The following is a 22,919-nucleotide window of genomic DNA, read 5'->3' as shown; positions in this document are numbered from 1 at the left end:
GGTCACTGATGGACCACATATATGACAGTGGTCCCATACGGGTAGCACCACATAGCCTAGGTGTGTAGTAGGCTCTACCACTTAGGTTTGTGTAAGTACACTGTGTGATGTTCACACAACAGTGAAAGTGCCTAATGATGCATTTCTCTAAACATTTCCCTTTCATTAAGTGAGGTACGCCTGTACTGATTTTAGTCTTGTGAGTGTTGAATAATGAATTACTCATTTCAATTATTTGAGTCAGCCCCACTGGCTGAAGATGGTAAAGGCTGACTGAAGCAAAAAACTAAAATTTGTTATTCAACATTCACAAAACCAAATGAGTAAAGAAGAACTTTAAGTTCTATATCAGGGTTCATGTAAGGCAAAAACATTCTAAAGGAAAGATGGATTTGAGGACATATATGATTCTGAGTGTAAATGTCTGGGTACAAGCAAAAATTCCAGGGAGCATTTCAGACTTTCGAGGCAGTGGAATTGGTGAAACCAAAGTCAAGCTCTCCAAACAGTAAAGGGGGCCCAGGTAATATCTGGAGTACAGGTGGAACAGGCAGAAAATTTCATTAATGTAATTGTATGATTTCATGAACGGACAGAGTTGGAAAATAGGATGGCAGGGTAGGGCAGAGGGACCTGGAGGGCCCAGGATGGATGGAGAGATCAGCTGGGCTGGTGTGAGGAAGGGGCCATGGGCACACCCTCTTCATGTCCCCTCCCCCACCCTCTGAAACCCTTTGTGACTCTTCAGTGCTCTGTGATGCAGGCCTGGGATTATAGGCAAGTGCGGACACTCTCAGAGCTCAGTTGCCTCAGGCAGCCTTGCGATTCAGAAAATGGAGTTCAGTCAATGGAATGTTCTCTCATTTCTGAATAGCCATATGGAGTTGTTTTTGAGCATCTGCTCAACATTCTTAGATAGTGACTATAACCTCAGCATCGTGTGTGGGTTGCGGTTGCTTCTTCTGTTCCTGTGCTTCCTGGTGGGGATTCCATCTTTACCAACCTTGTGGAAAACCAAAATCTACCAAAAGGTAAGGATCCCTGGGCAAGCCACCAACAGGGATTTTTTATTGTTGTTTCCATTTCTAGTCCCACATTTTTAAATGAGTTGGTCCAGAGAGACTCCTAAGATGGCAAGTCTGAATAGAGGATAGAACATCATCCTTCTAGGGGAATAGGCCAGGCAGGACTAGGGGTTCAGCTGGGACTGTTTCCCATTTAAAACTCACAGACCATCTGGGTGTGGTGGAGGATTCCCGGATAAAATCCCATCAGTGATTTCACGGCCCTGCATTAGGTTATTTAGAGAGTTTGGGATCTGTGTAGGAGAACACTGTTCCCAACACTGGATCACGAGTCACATTCCCATGACGGGCGTCATTCGACCAAACCGTCCTTTGTATTGGGCAGGTCAGGAGAGCAGGGCTGAGCCTCTGAGCAGACACTGGAGTGTGAGCTCTGTCCCAGGATACAGAGTCCTATCTGAGGAAGCACAGATGTGACTGGGGGCCTCAGAGTCTATGCCCTCCTTGAGCAGAGGACTTCTGACTGAGAATATCAAGTGTGGACTCTAGCCAAAAATCCTCCTTCGAGTTTTTCAAAGAAGGAAAAATTGAAAGTATCTTATCACCTTTAGAAATTCAGAAAGGGAAAGAACACAAAGTGCTAGTAATAAAAATAGAGAGTGACATTAATCTTGGATGAATATCTGAGTTTCCTAGAGAGAGGATCAAGCCAACTAAGTCCTCGCTCCTCATTCTTTTCTTTTTGTTCTCAGCGTCAGGGCAGAGCCAAGAGGAGAAGAAAAGGTGGAACATCAAGTGGTAAGGTTCCACCTATCCCACCTGAGCTCTCCAAGGGTGACACATCCTGTCCTCTCCATGAGGTCCCAGGTCCATGGTCTCTGAGGATGTCAGTCGCTAGATAGAGTCCCTCTCAGAAAATAGAGGCCTCAGAGGAAAGGCTCATGGGAAGGTAGTCAGAACCCGAGACATTTCTCAGATTCCTGCTCTGCCCAGCTCTGGGCATGAAGCAGTGATGGGCCTGGACAATGGGTGTTGCCCAGTGGGTTGCCGTGGGAGACACCAAGAGTCAGAACTTCTGTGTCCTGACCTTGTGAAACTACGTTGACTTCCTGGATGATCAGACTCCTCTTTGAGGTAACCATTGACCTATGTTCCTCACATGGTGGTTTTGAACATCCCATGGGATAATGTATGTGACAGTACTTTATAAATGAAGCAACAAACACATGTGAACCTTATTAATATTATCATTGACCGTTTGACCACATCTACTGATTCTTGGGGCTTTCAGAGTTAATATCCCGTTAATATCCCAAGGGTCTCCCATAAAGGGACTCCCGTGTAACACCTATGCTTCTACCTTTATTACATGTAATTCACTCTTCTGGTTTCCCAGGTTGGAGAAACTACCAGAGGGAAACAAAGGAGAAAAGGAGGCTAATTTCTATTCTGAAAAGGTGACCAGTCTTTTCTTTCCTGATCCCTCTTTGACATGTTCTCTGCAATTCCAGGGATTCAGTACAGCCTGCAGTAGTCATGGGAGGGGTTTGCCATAGGAACGGGTATGTGAATGAAGGCCTTGGGGTGAGGGCTGCTGAGTGTATGGTGAAGTCATAGATGTGGGGCATTGTGAAGGGGCAGCAGGCTTCAGGTGGCCCCTCCCCTGACAGGCCAGCAGGTCCTCCTTTCCTTGTTCTGGTCCTGGCTACAGTTTTCTACTTCCTGTCTCCCGCAGGCCCCTAGGCCGGCCTCTCGATACCACCCGCATTCGTCAACTATTATGCCCAGACCCCTCCTGTGAGGTGTGTAATAGCACAACTGCTGAAATCAATCGGCTGCTGTTCCTGGAGGACCTGGAAGATGATACTGCCTCTGTGTCCTCTATGGCTTCCACAGCTTCTGGGACTGAGTCATCATTCACTCTGTCCTCTGCCTTCTCAGAAGTCCCTCCAGGAGACCTAACACCATCCCCTCCACCTGACCCTTCCCCACCGCCCCCCTCCGTTCTCTCACCTAACCCAATGACACCCTTAGCTGACTTTCTTTCACCCTCACCACCGGGTCACTCTATGCCACCAGAGCCTATTCCTCCCTTGGAGTCCAAATTCCCAGCAGACCATTCCCCACCCCAACCCATTGCCCTTCCCCCTCTCCCACCACATGACACCCAGGCAACGGGTCCTATTCTCCAACCAGAGGCCACTCTGTCTCTGAATACGATCTTCTCTCTTGACCGCACCCTTTCCCAAGATATTAACCCCTTACCAAATTTGCCCCAGATAATGAATCCCAATGACTCACTGGCTTGTCATCACGCACCACCAAGCCTGTCTGTCTCACCACCGACAGACCACCCTTTAACTGTGACTCAATCTAAATCGGTTTCCATCTTATTGAAGTCTGTTCCAGAGAACTCATCTCCAGATAGCCCTGGTGGGTTGTCCACTTATGTCCCAACAATCAGAGGCACTGACCATTCAAGCCTGTCAATTTCAGAATTATCCTGGTGGCAAGCTTGTGCCAAAGACTTGTTCTTAGCACCTTCCACCTTGGCACCACGTGATTTTAATCGAGAGTTTCTTGCCCTCCATTCTCCAGAGTCCTCTCTGGAGAGACACCCTACAGCTAACCTTATAGAGCCTGGTAACCTCTCATTTCTCAGCCCTCATGTCCTGGCACTCCTGGAGAGACAAGTCCGAAAGAGGAGTGATTTCCTGATGTGGAAGGAAAAGGAGAAGGAGAAGGGCTCTTTTCCAAAACAACTTAGGCCAGGCCACCAACTAAATCCTTCGGGGAAAATGTCAGAGTCAAATGCTGATGAGTGTGACTCAGCATTCTCCCTTCCTTTCTGGAGCAGTGCAGGCAAACCAAAGGAGCTGCACATGCATGAGCAGCCCCCATATCCTAAAATCTTGGAGGACCATTTACAGGAAAAATGTATGCAGCTCTTCTGGGGTCTCCCATCTCTGCACAGCGAGTCCTTGCCCTCTGCTATCCGTGACTCACGTGACTGCACCACAATCTTCCTTTTCAATACCATCTCAAATGCCTCCATGGGCCAAGAATCCCCAGTACCTCTCCATCGCCCACCTCCATCCTTGCCTGAGATCCAGCCCCAACCCTTGCCTCAAACCCTGCCCCAATCCCAGCCCCTACCTCTCACTCAGGTCAAGTCCCAGGCCCACCTTAAATCCCCACTCCCAATCCTACCATCTGGTCCTCTACCCCAGAGAAGGATCTGTGGAGTGTGTTACCATAGACCCCAGGATGAATCAGAGTCTCTCACCTCATCTGAAATTCAACAACTGGAATGGAAAGTGTTGCAGAAGCAACAGGAAAGTTTGTGGGGTTCCCCCTCTGTAGTCCAAAGATCTCAGGAAGAATTTTGTTCTTCAGCTCCCAACTTTCCTTACCATCAGGCCTCCCAGGCCCATGCCTCCATCTCCACCCTTCCCGTAGAGTTTCCTCTCAGTGATGAGCTGAGGAAGAAACTGGAACATCACCTTCGAAAGAGGCTCATCCAACACCGGTGGGGCCTGCCCCGCAGGATCTGTGAGTGTCTGTCACTGATGATGCCTCCAAGAGATTTCTCAGAGATAGCTAAGTCAGAAAGCAATCGTGGACTCTCACGGATCTCGGTGAACAAAGATCTAAATGTTGGATTGAGCCAATCCAAAAGCTTCCATGAGAGGGGTTCAGAACTGCTTCAGGTAGAGAAGGAGATGGGGAAGGATCAGGGGCATAGCCCAGAGAACGGCCCAAAAGCTCATCTGTTGAGTGACCCAGAGAGCTCTTCAGATAAGGATCCGGCATATGACTCTGAGAAAGACCTAAATAGTCACATGGCAAGTCTGTCAGGGAAAGCTTCAAGGGCCTTGGAGGAAAGTCTAGATCAGAAACAACTTGAAAATGTCCTGAAAGCACATTTGAGCAAGAAGTTTGAGGAAATCAGTGAGGCTCGGCTCCCTGGGACGGTGCGCAGTTCATGGCATGCTAGCAAGCAGACATTGCTGCTTTCTGACAAACCCCGCACCCAAATAACTCAGAGGAGTTTGCCACCTTCAGTGGGTGGGGACTCCTCCCTGAATACCTTCCAGGAGCTTTGCTTCATTGATTCCAGTGCACAACAGATGATGGAAACCCATATTAAAAGTTTCCGTATGAGGATGGAGTGGGGCCTGCCCTGCAGGGTCCTTGAATCCATACAGGCGTTTAAATTGGAAGATGCTGCATCCCAGTCCTTGCCCTATTTCTACTGTCCCCCCTCAAATAACCCAACTTTGGAAGTCGACTCCAAATCCGAGGGCTTCGAGCCCCATAGAGGAAGCTCTAAATCTGTTCTTCAAGAAAAAGCGGAAACAACAAATTCAGCCCTGGTCCTGGATCGTCTTTGCCCTGCTACATCACCTATGGGCAGGGAAGGACAAGGGGTGCCGAGACAATCACCCTCTGGTATCAACCAAGAGATTGCAGAGGTTGTTCAGAGGAGTAAGGGTGCCAGGCAGACTCATCTGCCTGTCACATGTGGCATCACAGGCAAAACGAGTCAGAAATTTACTCAACTAGGCAACAGATGCCCCCCAGAGCTGCCTGCAAGGCAAGCTGGTGCCAAACCTGAGACAAAAGATGAGAGAGTGAGTTCCAGTGATAGAAGAGAAGGGCGACAGGACAAAAAGATGAAGTCGGAACCCTTTTCCATGTACAACACGGCCAGGGACATATTCAGGGCCAAGGAGCTCAATGCTCTGCAGTCAAAAACTGGTAGTGTGTTGACAACCAGCAAGCCAGGAAGCTCCCAAATGATACGTGAGAATCACAGTAAAATAGAAATTACTGGGACCATTGAAAGCCCTGCACCAAAAAGACAAGTTCCCCAAGACCCAAAGTCATCGGATCTTAAGGAACATCTGTTTGGGGAATTAAAGTCAAAACTAGAGAAGAGGAATCAGAGCCAGGTCCAAGGCCAAGACACTGACAGGTCCCCTGCCTCAGAGAGCTTGACTTACAAGGCCTCACTGACTCATGCCCACGGTGTCTCCAGTGGGGACATGGGAGCTTCCCAGGTGCTGCGTGTCCATCTGGAGGACAGTGGGATCAGCAGGCAGCAGCAGCAGGAGCCTTGGGTCCCTAAGAAAGACCTAAAGAGGTCCGAGGATAAGAAATTCCCACCAGCTACAATGAGACTGAGCCCTCCGGGCCCCAACAAAGAAGAGCTTGGTGGAGGGGATGCAGGGTTGGGGACATCCCAACCTACAAGAAAGAGTTTCCCTACTCAGATCACAGCATCAGAGGAGACGCTTGGGAGCAAGTCTTCCCAGACCTCATCACAGAAGGCACAGCCTCCTCCTGAAAGTCTGTTCAGAAAAAAGATGAACGACATTTTTCAATGGCTTCGTCCTGGGACAAAAGGCAAAAAGCAAGAACATCCCCCGGAAAAGGGCCGCCCCATATCATCTGCACAGAGCAGAGGCCTGGTTAAAGGGAGAGCTGCCGTTACTGGGACCACCACGGCTCAGAAGACCAGGACGGTCCCTGGGAAGTTCCCAGTGGAGAAACTGGGGCAGCGGTGTGCAACAGAGGTCACCCGCCCTCAAGAGCCCCTTCCTTCCCTGAGGAAGTTTGTGAAAACTGAGCAGAAGGCAGAAGAGCAGGCCCAGGCAGAGCCCGTCCAGGGGCATCCTTCCAACTACAGGGCTCCCTCCTGTAAAGTGCCAGACGCCAAGTCCTGCCACCAAGAAGTTGTCTTTGCTGGCCGGAATTATCCTACATGTTCTAGACGGATCAGAGACCAGAAAGGACACCCTCAGAAAGTCGTGGCGTTTAAAGATCAGCTATTGGATCAGAAGCGTCCCTTATCTGTGCCCCGCAGGGAGCATGTGCCCCATCCAAGCTCCACCTGCAGGCGTCAAGCCGGCCCAGGGGCCTCCAGCTGTTCTCACCACTGCTAAAGGTACTATGTTTAGGGATCCGTCTCTACGTCAACAGAAAACGCTTTTCCAGCGTTTCGAGAGCGGAAAATTTCCCACCACAAAATAATTCCTTCTCGTGGAGAATATTAATTCTCCCCAATAAATGATTCTCTAATAATAGTGATGTCTTTTCTGTGTCCTGTGTTGGGGGCATGGGTTTCAGGTAACTCAGGGCTTGTGCTTAGGGAAAAGGAGGAGTGAGTTCAGCTCTTACTGATTGCTTCCTCTGGCTTCTGAAAGGTCACCAGTGCTCTGCAGCTCTTGTTGACAAAGCGATATCACGTGCCCCCAAAAGCCCATTTCCTCCCTGATGAAGTTTGAGGAGGTGGGCTCTGCCTCCTGCCTCTTCGCTTAGCCTTAACGAAAGTGTAGAGCAGCCCACACCTTCCGCTCACTGAATGTTTTACATCCTTCAGAGAGTAGGGAAGACAGGTGGTTCTCTATCCGAAGAGGGTCAAGAATAGGTATGCAATTCATAAAACAACAATGAAGAAAAAACAGTGGCTTCATCATGATTTAGAGGTCAGTGACCAGAGGACCCCACAGGGGGTGAACCCTAAATGGGATTTGGGGGGTGGGGGAGGGTATTGCTGCAGTGGATCCTGGGCTGGTGGGGGAGGGGCTAGCAACAGCACAGACACGCCTTAAGAATCTGTCATGTGAGTCATATTAATGTGTTAGGGAAGAATACTTTAAACTTTACACTGAGGTTTCCCTACTGGAAAGGCACCTGGGGGAAGTGGTTCCCCTCTGTAGGTATTTCTTCAGACTGCCAAATGATATTTTGTTGCAGAGCAAAAGCATCACTCAGCTGCCAGTAGTAACAATGTTGACCAAGTAGCCACCTACCTCCCAGGATAAAATAAAGCTGAGAGTAAGGAAAAGATGACTTGGAGTAAGCCAGGAGGAAAGAAAAAATGAAGAGGGGAAAGAAGGACCTTGCTGGTAGAACAAAGCTTTATGCCACATCATCATCCATATGGTGACCCTGTCCTGTTCCCCCCGCCCCCTCCTCAATCTGATCCAGGCATCACCACCTTGAGGCTGATCCAGGCACTGCACAGCACACTGATGCCTTATTCCAAAAAGGCACTGGGCTGTTCTTTGAATACTAAACACTATCTGCAGGGAGGTCATCAGGCATGGCATCCCCCTCTTTGGGAAGGTGATCTTGCTGCCTTCCGTCCATCTACGCTTAATAGGAATATACAAGATCTTGCCCTTAATGTGTACAGTTCACCTATCAGGATGGAAGTGCCGCCTCTGATATTCACGGCCTTGGTGGAGCCATGGTTGGTCTCCCCCAGAACATCTGCAGCTCATGAACCAGAGGTGAGTCCCAGACTATGCACCAGGTTACAGATATATGGGGGTCTCACCATGGACTGCACACATACCCACCCTTACAATAGGGGTTTGGAGGAAAGGCAACTCCACTTAGACAGACTGGGACTCAAAAATTGGCTGAGTGTCAACTGGGGCAAAATTCAAAAAGCATTATGATGGTGAGCGTGAAATACATTAAGTTGTAGATGTCTAAGTAAAATAAAGATGGTTACAAGGGTGGAAAAATAAAATACCAATTTTGTTTTCTAAAAACAACATGATTTTAAAAATGGAAGGGAGGAGAAAAAGGGAAAAATAGAATAAAATGATTGTTCTGTAAGTAATAAGAGGGGGTCAAGACATAGGTGACAAACGAAATAAGACTCCAAGTAAGGGAAAGGAATTTGAGGTTTCCAAGCCCCTTGAGGGAAGCTCTAAAAGTTTTCAGGGAAATAAGGTGCAAACAACGAATTCAGTCCCCATCCTGGATCTTCCACTCCCTGCTACCTCATCTGCGGGCAACGAAGGACAGGGGGCCCTAAAACCATCCCACTCTGATAGCGACCAGGAGCTTGCCAAGGATATCCAGTCAATCGAGCATGGCAGACAGACTTCAGAGATCCTCACACACAGCTTTATAGACAAAGTGAGTCAGAGTAAGACTGCACTAGACAATAACAGATGCAGCCGAGAGGTGCCCACAAGGCAAGCTGGGGCTGGACATGTGCCAAGGGATGAGAATGTGAGTTCCAGTGATAGAGAGGACATGATTCAGGGCCAAAAGATGGTGGAGAAGAATTGAAAACATTTTTCCACGTCCACCATGAACTTCAGGGAGATATTCAAGGCTGAGGAGCTGTGCGTTCTTACATCACAATCTTGTGACATCTTGACAACCAACAAGTTGGGAAGCTCCCAAATGGTAAATATCAATGTGAGCAAAGTAGAAACTACCCTGACCAGTCAATGTCCCTCACCAAAAATACCAGTTCCCCAAGATTCCAAGCCATCAGACATTAAAAAACAGCTCCTTACCGAGTTGAAGTTTCAATTGAAGAGCAGGGAACATAGCCAGCCTAAAGGCTCTCCCGCTGACATATCCCTTACTTCAGATAGCTTGCCTTCCGACTCCTCACTGACTCAGTCCCAGAGCGTCTCCAGTGGGGACATGGGAGCTTCCCAGGTGCTGCAAGTCCACTTGGAGGACAATGGGGATTGGCGGGAACCCTGGGCCTCTAAGCATGTCTCATGGAAATGCCAGGATAGGAATTTCCCACCAGCTGCAAAGACAGTGAGACCTCTGGACTCCAGAGCAGGAGAATGTGGAAGCGAGGATTCAGGAGTTGGGACGTCTAAAGCCAGAAAGAAGAGCCACTCTATTGAGGACAGAGAATTAGAGGGCACTTTCCCGTATCTGTCACAGAATGAACAGTTTCCTCCTGAAAGTTACTTCAGAAAAAAAATGAGGCAGTTTTTTCAGTGGATTAATTCCAAGAAAAAAATCACAGGGCAGGAAAGTCCCCAGCAAAAAGCCAAGTTCACGTCAACCTTTGCACCGCTCTGAGACCCAGCTCAAAGTGCAGCTCTCGTGAGCTGTGGGCCTCCTGAAGCTCATGAGCTCATGGCAGCCATCGGGAAGATCCTAGAGGAGAAACCGGCATGGAGATACGAACCTGAGGCTGCAGAGTTAAGTCAGCAGAAGGGGGAACTGCAGGCCCAGGTAGAGCCTGACGAGGGACATCCCTCCAACTACGGGGCTCTCTCTGACCCACAGCCAGGGGAATGGGCAAGGACCACATCCTGCAGCCAAGATGCTGTCCCTCCTGACAAGAGTTTTCGTACAAGGGTTAGACAGAAAAGAGACAGGATCAGACAGCCCTGGAAAGTTGTGGCCTTCAAGGACCAGCATTTATGCCAGAGTCAACCCCCTTCCCCACCCTAAAGGGAGTCTGTGCCCCATCCAAGACCCACCTGCATGCATGATGTATGCCACGTCCCTCCGGCCACCCTCACCTCTAATGAAAGCACTGTGTTCAGAGATCTGACTCTTCTATTCAAACAGGAAATGCTTCTCCAACACTTCCAGGGAGGAAAAATGTCCCCAAAGAAATCATTCAGTCCTTGTTGAGAAAGCATTGCCATTTTCACGAGAACACATCCTCTGATGAGAACCATGGTTAGCACAACCAAGAATACTGATCGTCCTCAATAAATGCTTCTGCTAGGAGAGAGTAGTGTTCTCTGTGTGGTGCTTTGGGGGAGTGGGTTTGGGGTTCCCAGCGCTTATGCTCAGGGAAAGGAAGGAGGGAAGTCAGCTCTGACTGATTTCCTCATTTGGTTTCTGCAAGATGACCAGTCCCTTGTAGGGGGCCTGACAGTGGCTTTCTCAGTCTTATCTTGGGTCCTGTATTTGACCTTACTCAGATGTCCTGTACTTAAAACACTTTACTTTTTCATAAAAAGTACAAAAAGTTTACTCTAAAAACTTCCGGGCCTTCTCAAAATGAGAAGAACCCTTCAAGTCCAGAACTTGGCTCAACTTGTCTTTCCATCTGCTCCCTCACTATCCTGAACTATACACAGCTGCAGGGTGGGATGCGTTCCTCTGGAAGGATACAGCCAGAATTTCCCCTTGTTGCCTCAGAAAGTTTTGGAATTGGAAGTGTGGGGGTGTTTAGGCCCTGAGGTGAGTGGCAGGGGGAAATGTTGCTCTTGGATCTCTTGGTGAGGAATGAATGTCACCTGCTCCTAAGAGCCTTTCTCTCCCTCAGGAGGTCTGGGTGGTGGGCCGCGTCCCCACGCCTCAGCTGACCCTAACGAAAATGGGGGGCAGTTCACCCTTCCCCTTCCTCTACCCTTCCTGGAGCAGACGGGAGGAGAGACCTTGCAGCTCTGAAAAGGACCAGAGATATGAATCTTTTCCTGAAAACGGTAACTTACCTTCATTTAGAAAAAGTTGCTGATTCCTGAGTATCTCACAGGTGAGCAGTCAGTGCAGGTGTGCGTATGGGTGGGTTTTGCGATTGTGGACACTGGAGTGGCCAGGGCAGGGTCCAGGAACTGGGTGGGTCCCACCGAAGAATCTGTTATATGTGGGGTGGTAATCTGTCTGGAAGGCACATTCTGAGCTCAACAATGAGGTCTCCCTGCATGTGAGGACACCTCAAGGAAAGGGCAGAGACGCCCCCGAGGGAAACTTCCTCAGGATGCCCAGCTTGGTAGAATTATTGCAAGACCAAGAGATCACCTGGCTATCATTTGTAGGAATGGTCGTCAGGCAGCCACCCAGAATTTGGGGCAAAAGGAGACAACAAGTAGGGAAAAAGGAATGGTGGAGTGAGTGGAAAAGGAAAGAAAAAATGAGGAGGGGAAGAATGACCTTATCATCACACCTCATGATCCCTGAGGGTCACTTCGAGCTCAAAATGTCCCTTCCAGACAGATTAACACCCCACATCCTGGCCATCCACTCCACCCAGCATTACCTTACCTAGGCCTCACCTCCTGGAGACTAATCAGGGCTGGGGGGAGCACAATGATACCACTGCAGCTAAGAGAACTTGGGATAGTCTTCGAGATTGAAGACAGTATCTCCAGGAATGTTGTCAAGGAGGTTGTCCTCTCATTTGGTGCCTGCCTTCCCAGCCATGCTACATCTTACACCAAGGTTACAGTAATTTAGGGGTGTGTTAGTTACTATATAACAAATACCCCAAAAGTTAGTGGCTTAAAAAACCAAGTATTTATTAATTCATAGTTTCTGTTGGTGAGGGATCTAGGCAAGGCCTACCTGGGTTCTCTGCTCCAAGGTCTCTCACAAGGCTGCAATTAAGGTGGCAGCTGGGGCTGGGGTCTCAGCTGAAGGCTGGACTGGGGAAATACACACTTCTTCGCTCACTTCTATAGCTGCTGGCTGGATGCAGTTCCTCAAGGCCTGTTGGACTGAGAGCCTCAATTCCTGGATGGCCGTTGGCTGGAGTTGGCCGGAGGCAACCTTCAGTTCCTTGTCATGTAGGCCTCTCCACCATGGCAGCTTGCTTCATCAAAGCCAGGAGAGAGTCTGCTAGCAAGACAGAAGTCACAATCTTGTAAACTAACGAGGGAAATGATATCCCATCACCTTTCCCTTATTCTATTAGTCAGAAGCAAATCACGAGGTCCAGCTTACACTCAAGGGGAGCAGTTTATACAAGGGTGTGACTAGCAAAAGAAGGGATCTTTGGAACCTTCTTAGAACTCTTCCTAACACAAGGGTTTCTTCTTGGACATCCCACTGAGTTCACTGAAGCAAAAGTGACCAAAGGGACCAAGTGGATCCTTGTGCTCATCCATATCCACGTCATCAAAGGTAAAGCTGTTTAATGGCTAAGCGGAGAAACGTCTGGTAAGAAAAACATCAAAGAGATTGAAGCATCCAAAGAAGCAGGGAAAGGTGGCATGGAGGTAAAGGCGGTGTGGGGTCATCATGAACGGTAAAGTGAAAGGAGCCCTTAGAACCACCTGCCTCACCACTGCCAGTATTCAGACTTAGAGGGGAGGAAAAATTAGGAGCAAGACGGCTCATCCTCGCTCCGCCACCAAATCTCCACTCTGCTCTAGCTCCCCGACTATAGGCCTAAAGAAGCAACCTTCAGTTCCCATAGAGATAGCCAGGCTTATCGAGGAAGCAAACCCTACAGCTTGCAAGGTTTAACTTCTGCTCTTATTGGTATATTTAATATAGCACATCCATCATTTCAAATTTGCTTCTCACAGCTTGAACATCAGAGAATGGATCACACAATCGATGGCAAAGCCAGTACTAGGGAATTCAGCATGTAGCTCCCATTCTGGGATGTTTTCCACGAACCCATTGCCAAAGAGCTTCTAACCAAGGGAGAGGTGGTGGCTCAAAAGGGCTGACTTACTGGCTGGGGTCACAAGACAAGTCATACCTGGTGCCCAGATATTTGCTTCTATTCAGAGAAACACTGGATGAGGCAACGAGACAGAATTTGCACACTCAGCACATCTAGGCAGTGAACTGTCCAAATGAGGTGACAGTACCACCCAGGAGTGATCCCACACTCTTGTTCTGCTTCTAGTACTGTTTTCCTTTCTCCCAGATTCCAGTTCCTATGGGAAAGCAGGACTCTTACCAAAAGAAGGAAAACATATTAGCTGAACAGTGACTGGAGAGATGAGGAGGAATTTCTCTAGATTTCATGGGCTTGCTGCTTATACCCAGAGATCAGTGCTGTGCAGCTTGGGGGGCGTGGGGGGTGGGGGTGGGGGTCTCATTTACATGGTACTCTGTGGCACCTGAAGAATTTTCAGTGACACAGAATGTGATGGGAATGGGTTACCTGAATTTTTATACCCTCAAGCCCACACTCCAAACCTAATGTCAGGGCGAATAAAATGCATGAATTGACTGGTACCTTGATGTGGCTTGGGTATGGGAACCCCAGATCTCAGCTTCAGGCACTGTGAATTTCTCTGGTACCAGGTGCTGCCTAAGGGAATCAGCTTTCTTGAGGCAGCCTTCACATGGATTAACACTCAGAACTGTGCCGTAATCTGCAGCCACAATGAAGGGGCCCAGGCTATGAGAAGGGGCTCTTCTCTCTCTTTTTTTTTTTTTTAAAAGATTGGCACCTGAGCTAACAACTGTTGCCAATCTTCTCCTTCTTTTTTTCTCCACAAATCCCCTCAGTACATAGTTGTATATTTCAGTTGTGGGTCCCTCTAGTTGTGGCATGTGGGACGCCGCCTCAATGTGGCCTGAGGAGCAGTGCCACGTCCACACCCAGGATCCGAACCAGTGAAACCCTGGGCCGCCAATGCGGAGCGTGCGAACTTAACCACTTGGCCACGGGGCTGGCCCCGGGGCTCCTCTTGAGGCCTTTCCTCTGGAACTTCCATTGGCCCTGGATCAGAGCCTAATTTAGGCTATTTTCCTGGGGTCACAAGGACACGTTTGGTCTTCCTTAGGGAGGCCAAGTGGAAGCTCAGAGATTTGTGGAGGCTGCCTCCCTATCTCTCCCAGGAGACTCGGGGTCTGTTCCTTCCTTCTATGGGGGCCAGGAGGTAGAGAAGGAACTGAGTATTATGCAAGTTTAGCAATGCTTCACTGTGGGAGGGGGTTGGGCTGACAAGAGTAGGTAATTTTCCTTTGCAGGGATTCTTGCCCAGCTTGAGGCAACCTTCATTTGAAGCAGGATAATGCTGTTTCTACCCTCCACCTGAGGGGATTCCAGAAGGAATAAAAGTTACCTTTCCTCATTTGTCTTACAGGAAGTTCTGGGCTTCTGGGTTCAGGAGTTATTAATGGCTTTCATGTTTCCTGAACCCAAGCAGAAGTTGTGAGACACCTGTTGTACAGTCCTGTCCAGACCCTCATGTGGGAGGAGACTTTAGCTGGCTGCTCCAAGGAGAGAGGAGATAGGGGTTGACACAAGTGCTGGGGTGAGAGAAGGAGAGTTGCCTAAAGGTAGCAGTGGCTCCAAGACCCTGAGAATCAGGATGTAGACACGAGTCCCTTAGGTGGACGGGTTCTGTGTGGAAGTCCTCTAGCAGACAGCACAATGTTTTAAGGGATGAAGTGATGATGCTGAGATGACTAATCATCAAGCCCCATCATCTTGAGAGCTGTCGCAAGACACGGCATTGCTCACACTTAGCACAGAGGCTGTGCAGCCACTGGCCTTTCAATGGGCCTGAAGGGCTTGGGCAATGAAAATCCCAGGGGCAACCAAGATGGACTCAAGATCACAGGCTCTTACCTACATATTTGATGGTGAATACTTAACTAAATAGGCAAAAAGCTCCCATTAATGACTACTATTGTATATCTTCCTACCCTTGAAAATGGGGTCTTTGAGCCAGATTTAATTTAATTTAGAAAAATTAAGTACTGCTTATTGTACTTCAATGTTGTGAAACAAATTTATGCTTTTTATGTATATTATCCCATTTAAACTTTACAATGCTTTGAAGTAGGTTTCTTTACCCTCTTTTATAGAAGGGCACGACCTGAAGGACAGAGAAGGTAATATATATTCAGAGTGCTAGCACAGAAGAGGGAGCCAGGGATGGAGAGCCCCCTTACGCTGTGAGGGATTCTTTGGATGTAAATGATGGCAAGCGCAATTCAACTGACTTTAAAAACAGGATCTGTTGACTCAGGCACCTGAAAAAGCTCTGGGAGTAAGGCTGCCCTCACGCAGGAGGATTCATATTGGGGCTCAGCTGATGTCATCAAGTTTCAGTTTCTATCCATTTCTCTGCTCTAGATTCTGGACTGGCTACCTTGTAAGTCTGTCTGGCAAGTTCGTAGCTACATCTTCCAAACTAAAAGCGCAGCTAAGAGGTGGATTCCAAGATGGCGCCGTGAGTAGTCCTCTTTGTCTCTCACCCTTCGAGTCTACAATTATTTGGACACTTATCGCTTGACAAAGGATATCCAGACAGCATCTCAGGACGTCTGAGACACCCACGCGACTATACATCGGAAGGCGGACGGACTTTCCTCCGGGAGGATGTGGAAATAGGTGAAAACTCTCCGACCCCGACGGGCAGCCTAGTACCCGCAAGTGGCTTTCTTCCAACGGACGCCCCCAGAGGATCCACACACATCTAGGGCAGGAGCGAGAACACAACAGAGGAGCGACGGTGGAAACAGGTGACCAGAACCCTACTTAAACCCCCTGCAATTACTCCTAAACGCAGAGGGAAACTTTGGAGTTGCACACCTGAGCCCGCGGGGAGAGTCTCTCCCCGCCATTGGCGGGGAGACCCAGCCTGGTGCTCGGGGCGCCCGGAGGGTCCCAGAGAGACGCCCGCCCCGGGGGACTAGGGATTGCCGGAGATCTCGGAGAGGACCGGGGCGGGGGAACTTTCAAAGGCGCATCCGGCGACCCGGTGGGGAAGCGCCGGAGCTCCGCCAGGCAGCAGACAAAACTCTCTGTCTGCCAGTAGCAGAGGGGCCACGCTGAGCACTCAGGGCTCCCGGCAGAGGCCCGGAGAGAAGCCCAGAGGGCGGGGCGACCCCCAGCTGCCGTTGCCCGCCCCGGGGGACTAGGGATTGCCGGAGATCTCGGAGAGGACCGGGGCGGGGGAATTTTCAAAGGCGCATCCGGCGACCCGGCGGGGAAGCGCCGGAGCTCCGCCAGGCAGCAGACAAAACTCTCTGTCTGCCAGTAGCAGAGGGGCCACGCTGAGCACTCAGGGCTCCCGGCAGAGGCCCGGAGAGAAGCCCAGAGGGCGGGGCGACCCCCAGCTGCCATTGCCCGCCCCGGGGGACTAGGGATTGCCGGAGATCTCGGAGAGGACCGGGGCGGGGGAACTTTCAAAGGCGCATCCGGCGACCCGGTGGGGAAGCGCCGGAGCTCCGCCAGGCAGCAGACAAAACTCTCTGTCTGCCGGTAGCAGAGGGGCCACGCTGAGCACTCAGGGCTCCCGGCAGAGGCCCGGAGAGAAGCCCAGAGGGCGGGGCGACCCCCAGCTGCCGTTGCCCGCCCCGCGAGACTAGGGATTGCCGGAGATCTCGGAGAAGACCGGGGCGGGGGAACTTTCAAAGGCGGGTCCGGCGACCCGGAGGGGAAGCGCCGGAGCTCCGCCAGGCAGCAGACAAAACTCTCTGTCTGCCATTAGCAGAGGGGCCACGCCCAGCACTCAGGGCTCCCGGCAGAGGCTCGGACAGAAGCCCAGTGGGCGGGGCGTCCCCCAGCTGCTGTTGCCCGCCCCGTGGGACTAGGGATTGCCGGAGATCTCGGAGAGGACCGGGGCGGGGGAACTTTCAAAGGCGGGTCCGGCGACCCGGAGGGGAAGCGCCGGAGCTACGCCAGGCAGCAGACAAAACTCTCTGTCTGCCGGTAGCAGAGGGGCCACGCTGAGCATTCAGAGCTCCCGGCAGAGGCCCGGAGAGAAGCCCAGAGGACGGGGCGACCCCCAGCTGCCGTTGCCCACCCGGTGAGGCTAGGGATTGCCGGAGATCTCGGAGAGGACTGGGGCTGGAGAGAGTTCCAGAGACCCAGCTTAGTAGCCTAGGGGGAAACCCTACAGGCTCACAGAAGCCTTAGGGAAAGCCTCTGCACAGCACCAGTAGAAGGCACCCAGCCGCCAGCCACAAGGCTGGAAGACCCCAGGGCAAAAGCAGCATAGCTAGGTGTACTAACCACAGACTGTAGAAGATGCCAATAGCTCTCCTGCGACCCATAGAGGACAAGTGAGATTTGGTGGGTGCCGACAGCAACGGAGCGACAAATATAAGTGATCCCACCCCTGGCCGCTGGAAAAGCCCATAACACCGTTGCAGACCCCAAGGAGAGAGCGCATCTAGGTGGGCAACAACAGTAGGCCCCTGCAGCCTGAAGCCCCCCGTGACGGCCCCCACGGCAGAGGAGGGAATCCAAAGGGCCACTGTGGCTACGAAGAGGGGCCCAGGCCCAGTTAGCAACTACGGACAGGGTTCCTGGTTGGTGAAGTATAAACAGCTGCTCCCCCCACCGCAGCAGCTGAAACAAGTGAAAGGAGCAACTAAACTCTATCTCCATGCGGAGGCACAAATCAACATCATCAAGCAATATGAAAAAATACATTAAATCTCCAGAACAGAAAGAAAGTAACAAATACACAGAAAACAATCCCAAAGAAAATGAGATATATAACCTAAATGATGATGACTTCAAAACAGCCATCATTAAAATACTCACTGAGTTAAGAGAGAATTCTGACCGACAACTCAACGAGTTCAGGAGCTATGTCACAAAAGAGTTTGATACGATAAAGAAGAACCAAACAGAAATATTGGAAATGAAGAACACAATAGAGGAGATTAAGAAAAATCTAGATGCTCTGAACAGTAGGGCCGATAATATGGAGGAAAGAATTAGCAATTTGGAAGATGGCAATATAGAATTGTTGCAGGCAGAGGAGGAGAGAGAAGCAAGACTTAAAAGAAATGAAGAAACTCTCCGAGAATTATCAGACACAATTAGGAGATGCAACGTAAGGATTATAGGTATACCAGAGGGAGAAGAGAAGGAGAAAGGGGCAGAAAACCTATTCAAAGAAATAATGGCTGAGAACTTCCCAAATCTGGTGAGGGAGATGGATCTTCAGGTGACAGAAGCCAATAGATCTCCAAACTTTATCAATGCAAGAAGACCAACTCCACGGCATATAGTAGTGAAGCTAGCAAAAGTCAACGACAAGGAGAAAATATTAAGGACAGCCAGGCAAAAGAAACTAATCTACAAAGGAACCCCCATCAGGCTATCAGCAGATTTCTCAGCAGAAACTTTACAGGCTAGAAGAGAGTGGAATGATATATTCAAAAATCTGAAGGACAAAAACCTACAGCCGAGAATTCTCTACCCAGCGAAAATATCCTTCAAATACGATGGAGAAATAAAAACTTTCCCAGATAAACAAAAATTAAGGGAGTTCATTGCCACAAAACCTCCTCTTCAGGAAATCCTCAGGAAAACCCTCATTCCTGACAAATCCAAAAAAGGAAAGGGGCTACAAAACCAAGAGCAGAGGAGATAAGTAGAAGGACAACAACAGAGAGTAGCAGCTCTACATCAGAACAGATTAAACCATGGGACGAGAAACAAAGGAAACTGAAGAAAACCGGAAAACAAGACACAAAATGGTAGTGGTAGGTCCCCACGTCTCAATAATCACTCTAAATGTAAATGGATTGAACTCCCCAATCAAAAGACACAGAGTGGCAGGATGGATCAAAGAACAAGATCCAACAATATGCTGCCTCCAGGAAACACACCTCAGCCCCAAAGACAAACACAGACTCAGAGTGAAGGGATGGAGAACAATACTCCAAGCTAATAATGAACAAAAGAAAGCAGGTGTCGCTATACTAATATCAGACAAGGTAGATTTCAAAGCAAAACAGATAAAGAAAGACAAAGAGGGACAGTATATAATGATAAAAGGGACTCTCCACCAAGAAGACATAACACTTATAAATATATACGCACCCAACACAGGAGCACCAAAATTTGTAAAGCAACTCTTAATAGAACTAAAAGAAGACATCAACAACAATACAATAATAGTAGGGGACCTCAACACACCATTAACACCAATGGACAGAACATCCAGAAAGAAAATCAACAAGGAAATAATAGAATTAAATGAAAAATTAGACCAGATGGACTTAATAGATATATATAGAACACTTCATCCAAAAACAGCAGGTTACACATTCTTCTCAAGTGCACATGGAACATTCTCAAGGATTGACCATATTTTGGGAACCAAAGCAAACATCAATAAATACAAGAGAGTTGAAATAATATCAAGCATCTTTTCTGATCATAACGCTATTAAACTAGAAATCAACTACAAGAAAAAAGCAGAGAAAGGTGCAAAAATGTGGAGACTAAACAACACGCTTCTCAACAAACAATGGATCATTGAAGAAATTAAAGAAGAAATCAAATATTATCTGGAGACAAATGAAAATGAGAACACGACATACCAAATCATTTGGGATGCAGCAAAAGCAGTCCTAAGAGGGAAATTCATCGCAATACAGGCTCACCTCACTAAACAAGAAAAAGCTCACGTAAGCAACCTCAAACGACACCTAACAGAACTAGAAAAAGAAGAACAAACAAGGCCCAGAGTCAGTAGAAGGAGGGAAATAATAAAAATAAGAGCAGAAATAAACGATATTGAAACAAAAAAGACAATAGAAAGGATCAATGAAACAAAGAGTTGGTTCTTCGAAAGAATTAACAAAATTGACAAACCCCTAGCCAGACTCACCAAGAAAAGAAGAGAGAAATCGCAAATTAATAAAATCAGGAATGACAGAGGAGAAATCACAACAGATACCAATGAAATACAAGAGATCATAAGAGAATACTATGAAAAACTATATGCCAACAAATTGAACAACCTGGAAGAAATGGACAAATTCCTAGACTCCTACAATCTCCCCAAACTGAATCAGGAAGAAATGGAGAATCTGAATAGACCAATCACAAGTAAGGAAATAGAAACGGTAATCAAAAACCTCCCCAAAAATAAGAGTCCAGGACCAGACGGCTTCTCTGGAGAATTCTACCAAACATTCAAAGAAGACTTAATACCTATTCTCCTCAAACTGTTCCAGAAAATTGAGAAAGATGGAGAACTCCCTAACACATTCTATGAAGCCAACATCACTCTGATCCCCAAACCTGACAAGGACAACACAAAGAAGGAGAACTACAGGCCGATATCACTGATGAACATAGATGCAAAAATCCTCAACAAAATTTTGGCAAACCGATTACAGCAATACATCAAAAAGATTATACACCATGATCAAGTGGGATTTATACCAGGGACACAGGGATGGTTCAACATCCGCAAGTCAATCAACGTGATACACTACATCAACAAAATGAAAACCAAAAACCACATGATCATCTCAATAGATGCAGAGAAAGCATTCGACAAGATCCAACACCCATTTATGATAAAAACCCTCAGTAAAATGGGTATAGAAGGAAAGTACCTCAACATAATAAAGGCCATATATGATAGACCCACAGCCAACATCATACTCAATGGACAAAAGCTGAAAGCCATCCCTCTGAGGACAGGAACAAGACAAGGGTGCCCACTTTCACCACTCCTATTCAACATAGTTCTGGAGGTGCTGGCCAGAGCAATTCGGCAGGAAAAAGAAATAAAAGGAATCCAAATAGGTAACGAAGAAGTAAAACTCTCGTTGTTTGCAGACGACATGATCTTATACATAGAAAACCCCAAAGAATCCACAGAAAAACTATTAGAAATAATCAACAACTACAGCAAAGTAGCAGGGTATAAAATTAACGTGCATAAATCAGTAGCATTTCTATACACTAACAATAAACTAATAGAAAAAGAACTCAAGAACTCTATCCCATTCACAATCGCAACGAAAAGAATAAAATACCTTGGGATAAACTTAACCAAGGAAGTGAAGGATCTATACAATGAAAACTACAAGACTTTCTTGAAAGAAATAGGCGATGACATAAAGAGATGGAAAAACATTCCTTGCACATGGATTGGAAGAATAAACATAGTTAAAATGTCCATACTACCTAAAGCAATATACAGGTTCAATGCTATCCCAATCAGAATCCCAAGAACATTCTTCACAGAAATTGAACAAACAATCCTAAAATTCATATGGGGCAACAAAAGACCGCGAATTGCTAAAGCAATCCTGAGCAAGAAAAACAAAGCCGGCGGAATCACAATCCCCGATTTCAAAACATACTACAAAGCTACAGTGATCAAAACAGCATGGTACTGGTACAAAAACAGGTCCACAGATCAATGGAACAGAATTGAAAGCCCAGAGATAAAACCACACATCTATGGACAGCTAATCTTCGACAAAGGAGCAGAGGGCCTACAATGGAGAAAAGAAAGTCTCTTCAACAAATGGTGCTGGGAAAACTGGACAGCCACATGCAAAAGATTGAAAATTGACCATTCTTTTTCACCACACACCAAAATAAACTCAAAATGGATCAAAGACCTAAAGATTAGGCCTGAGACAATAAGTCTTTTGGAAGAGAATATAGGCAGTACACTCTTTGACATCAGTTTCAAAAGAATCTTTTCGGACACTGTAACTCCTCAGTTGAGGGAAACAATAGAAAGAATAAACAAATGGGACTTCATCAGACTAAAGAGCTTCTTCAAGGCAAGGGAAAACAGGATTGAAACAAAAAAACAGCTCACTAATTGGGAAAAAATATTTACAAGCCACTTATCCGACAAAGGGTTAATCTCCATAATATACAAAGAACTCACACTGCTTAACAACAAAAAAACAAACAACCCGATCAAAAAATGGGCAGAGGACATGAACAGACATTTCTCAAAAGAAGATATGAATATGGCCAATAGACACATGAAAAGATGTTCATCATCGCTAATCATCAGGGAAATGCAAATCAAAACTACACTAAGATATCACCTTACCCCCGTTAGATTGGCAAAAACATCCAAAACCAAGAACGACAAATGTTGGAGAGGTTGTGGAGAAAGAGGAACCCTCATACACTGTTGGTGGGAATGCAAACTGGTACAGCCACTATGGAAAACAGTATGGAGATTTCTCAAAAAGTTAAAAATAGAAATACCCTATGACCCAGCCATCCCATTACTGGGTATCTATCCTAAGAACCTGATATCAGATATCTCAAGAGTCCGTTGCACCCCTATGTTCATCGCAGCATTATTTACAATAGCCAAGACGTGGAACCAGCCTACATGCCCAGAAACTGATGATTGGATAAAGAAGATGTGGTATATATACACAATGGAATACTACTCAGCCATAAAAAAAGACGAAATTGGCCCATTCACAACAATGTGGATGGACCTCGAGGGCATTATGTTAAGCGAAATAAGTCAGTCAGAGAAAGACGAACTCTATATGACTCCACTCATAGGTGGAAATTAGCATATTGATAAGGAGATCTGATCGGTGGTTACCAGGGAAAAGGGGGGGTGGGGGGAGGGTACGGAGGGGGAAGTGGTGTACCCACAACATGACTAACAAAAATGTACAACTGAAATCTCACAAGGTTGTAAT

The 22,919-nt window shown here is 47.7% G+C and overlaps 1 protein-coding gene and 1 long non-coding RNA gene across 2 annotated transcripts in view; one reads left to right on the top strand and one right to left on the bottom strand.

Annotated features, from left to right (window-relative positions):
• The window catches only part of LOC138919738 (uncharacterized), a 56,930-nt gene that overhangs the window by 7,269 nt on the left and 26,742 nt on the right, over positions 1 to 22,919 (bottom strand). Inside the window, exon 9 of the long non-coding RNA XR_011430196.1 lies at positions 12,111 to 12,383. This is a non-coding gene — a long non-coding RNA (uncharacterized lncRNA). The remainder of the gene's footprint in view (positions 1 to 12,110; positions 12,384 to 22,919) is intronic.
• On the top strand, positions 779 to 7,109 carry LOC138919737 (spermatogenesis-associated protein 31D4-like). Its single transcript, XM_070246012.1, has 4 exons — positions 779 to 1,031; positions 1,778 to 1,823; positions 2,422 to 2,482; positions 2,761 to 7,109. The coding sequence occupies exons 1-4, from the start codon at positions 834 to 836 to the stop codon at positions 6,971 to 6,973; spliced, it is 4,518 nt and encodes a 1,505-aa protein (XP_070102113.1). The 5' UTR covers positions 779 to 833; the 3' UTR covers positions 6,974 to 7,109.

The sequence above is a fragment of the Equus caballus genome, chromosome 21, assembly GCF_041296265.1.
Source record: "Equus caballus isolate H_3958 breed thoroughbred chromosome 21, TB-T2T, whole genome shotgun sequence".
Taxonomy (NCBI): Eukaryota; Metazoa; Chordata; class Mammalia; order Perissodactyla; family Equidae; genus Equus; species Equus caballus.
This window is presented reverse-complemented; position numbering and strand designations above follow the sequence as displayed.

Excerpts from the sequence above, each read along its gene's own strand:
- LOC138919737 (XM_070246012.1), top strand. The coding sequence starts at position 834 with ATGGAGTTCAGTCAATGGAATGTTCTCTCATTTCTGAATAGCCATATG. Across the intron at positions 1,032-1,777 it reads AAACCAAAATCTACCAAAAG|CGTCAGGGCAGAGCCAAGAG; the intron begins GTAAGGATCCCT and ends TTTTGTTCTCAG. Across the intron at positions 1,824-2,421 it reads AAAAGGTGGAACATCAAGTG|GTTGGAGAAACTACCAGAGG; the intron begins GTAAGGTTCCAC and ends CTGGTTTCCCAG.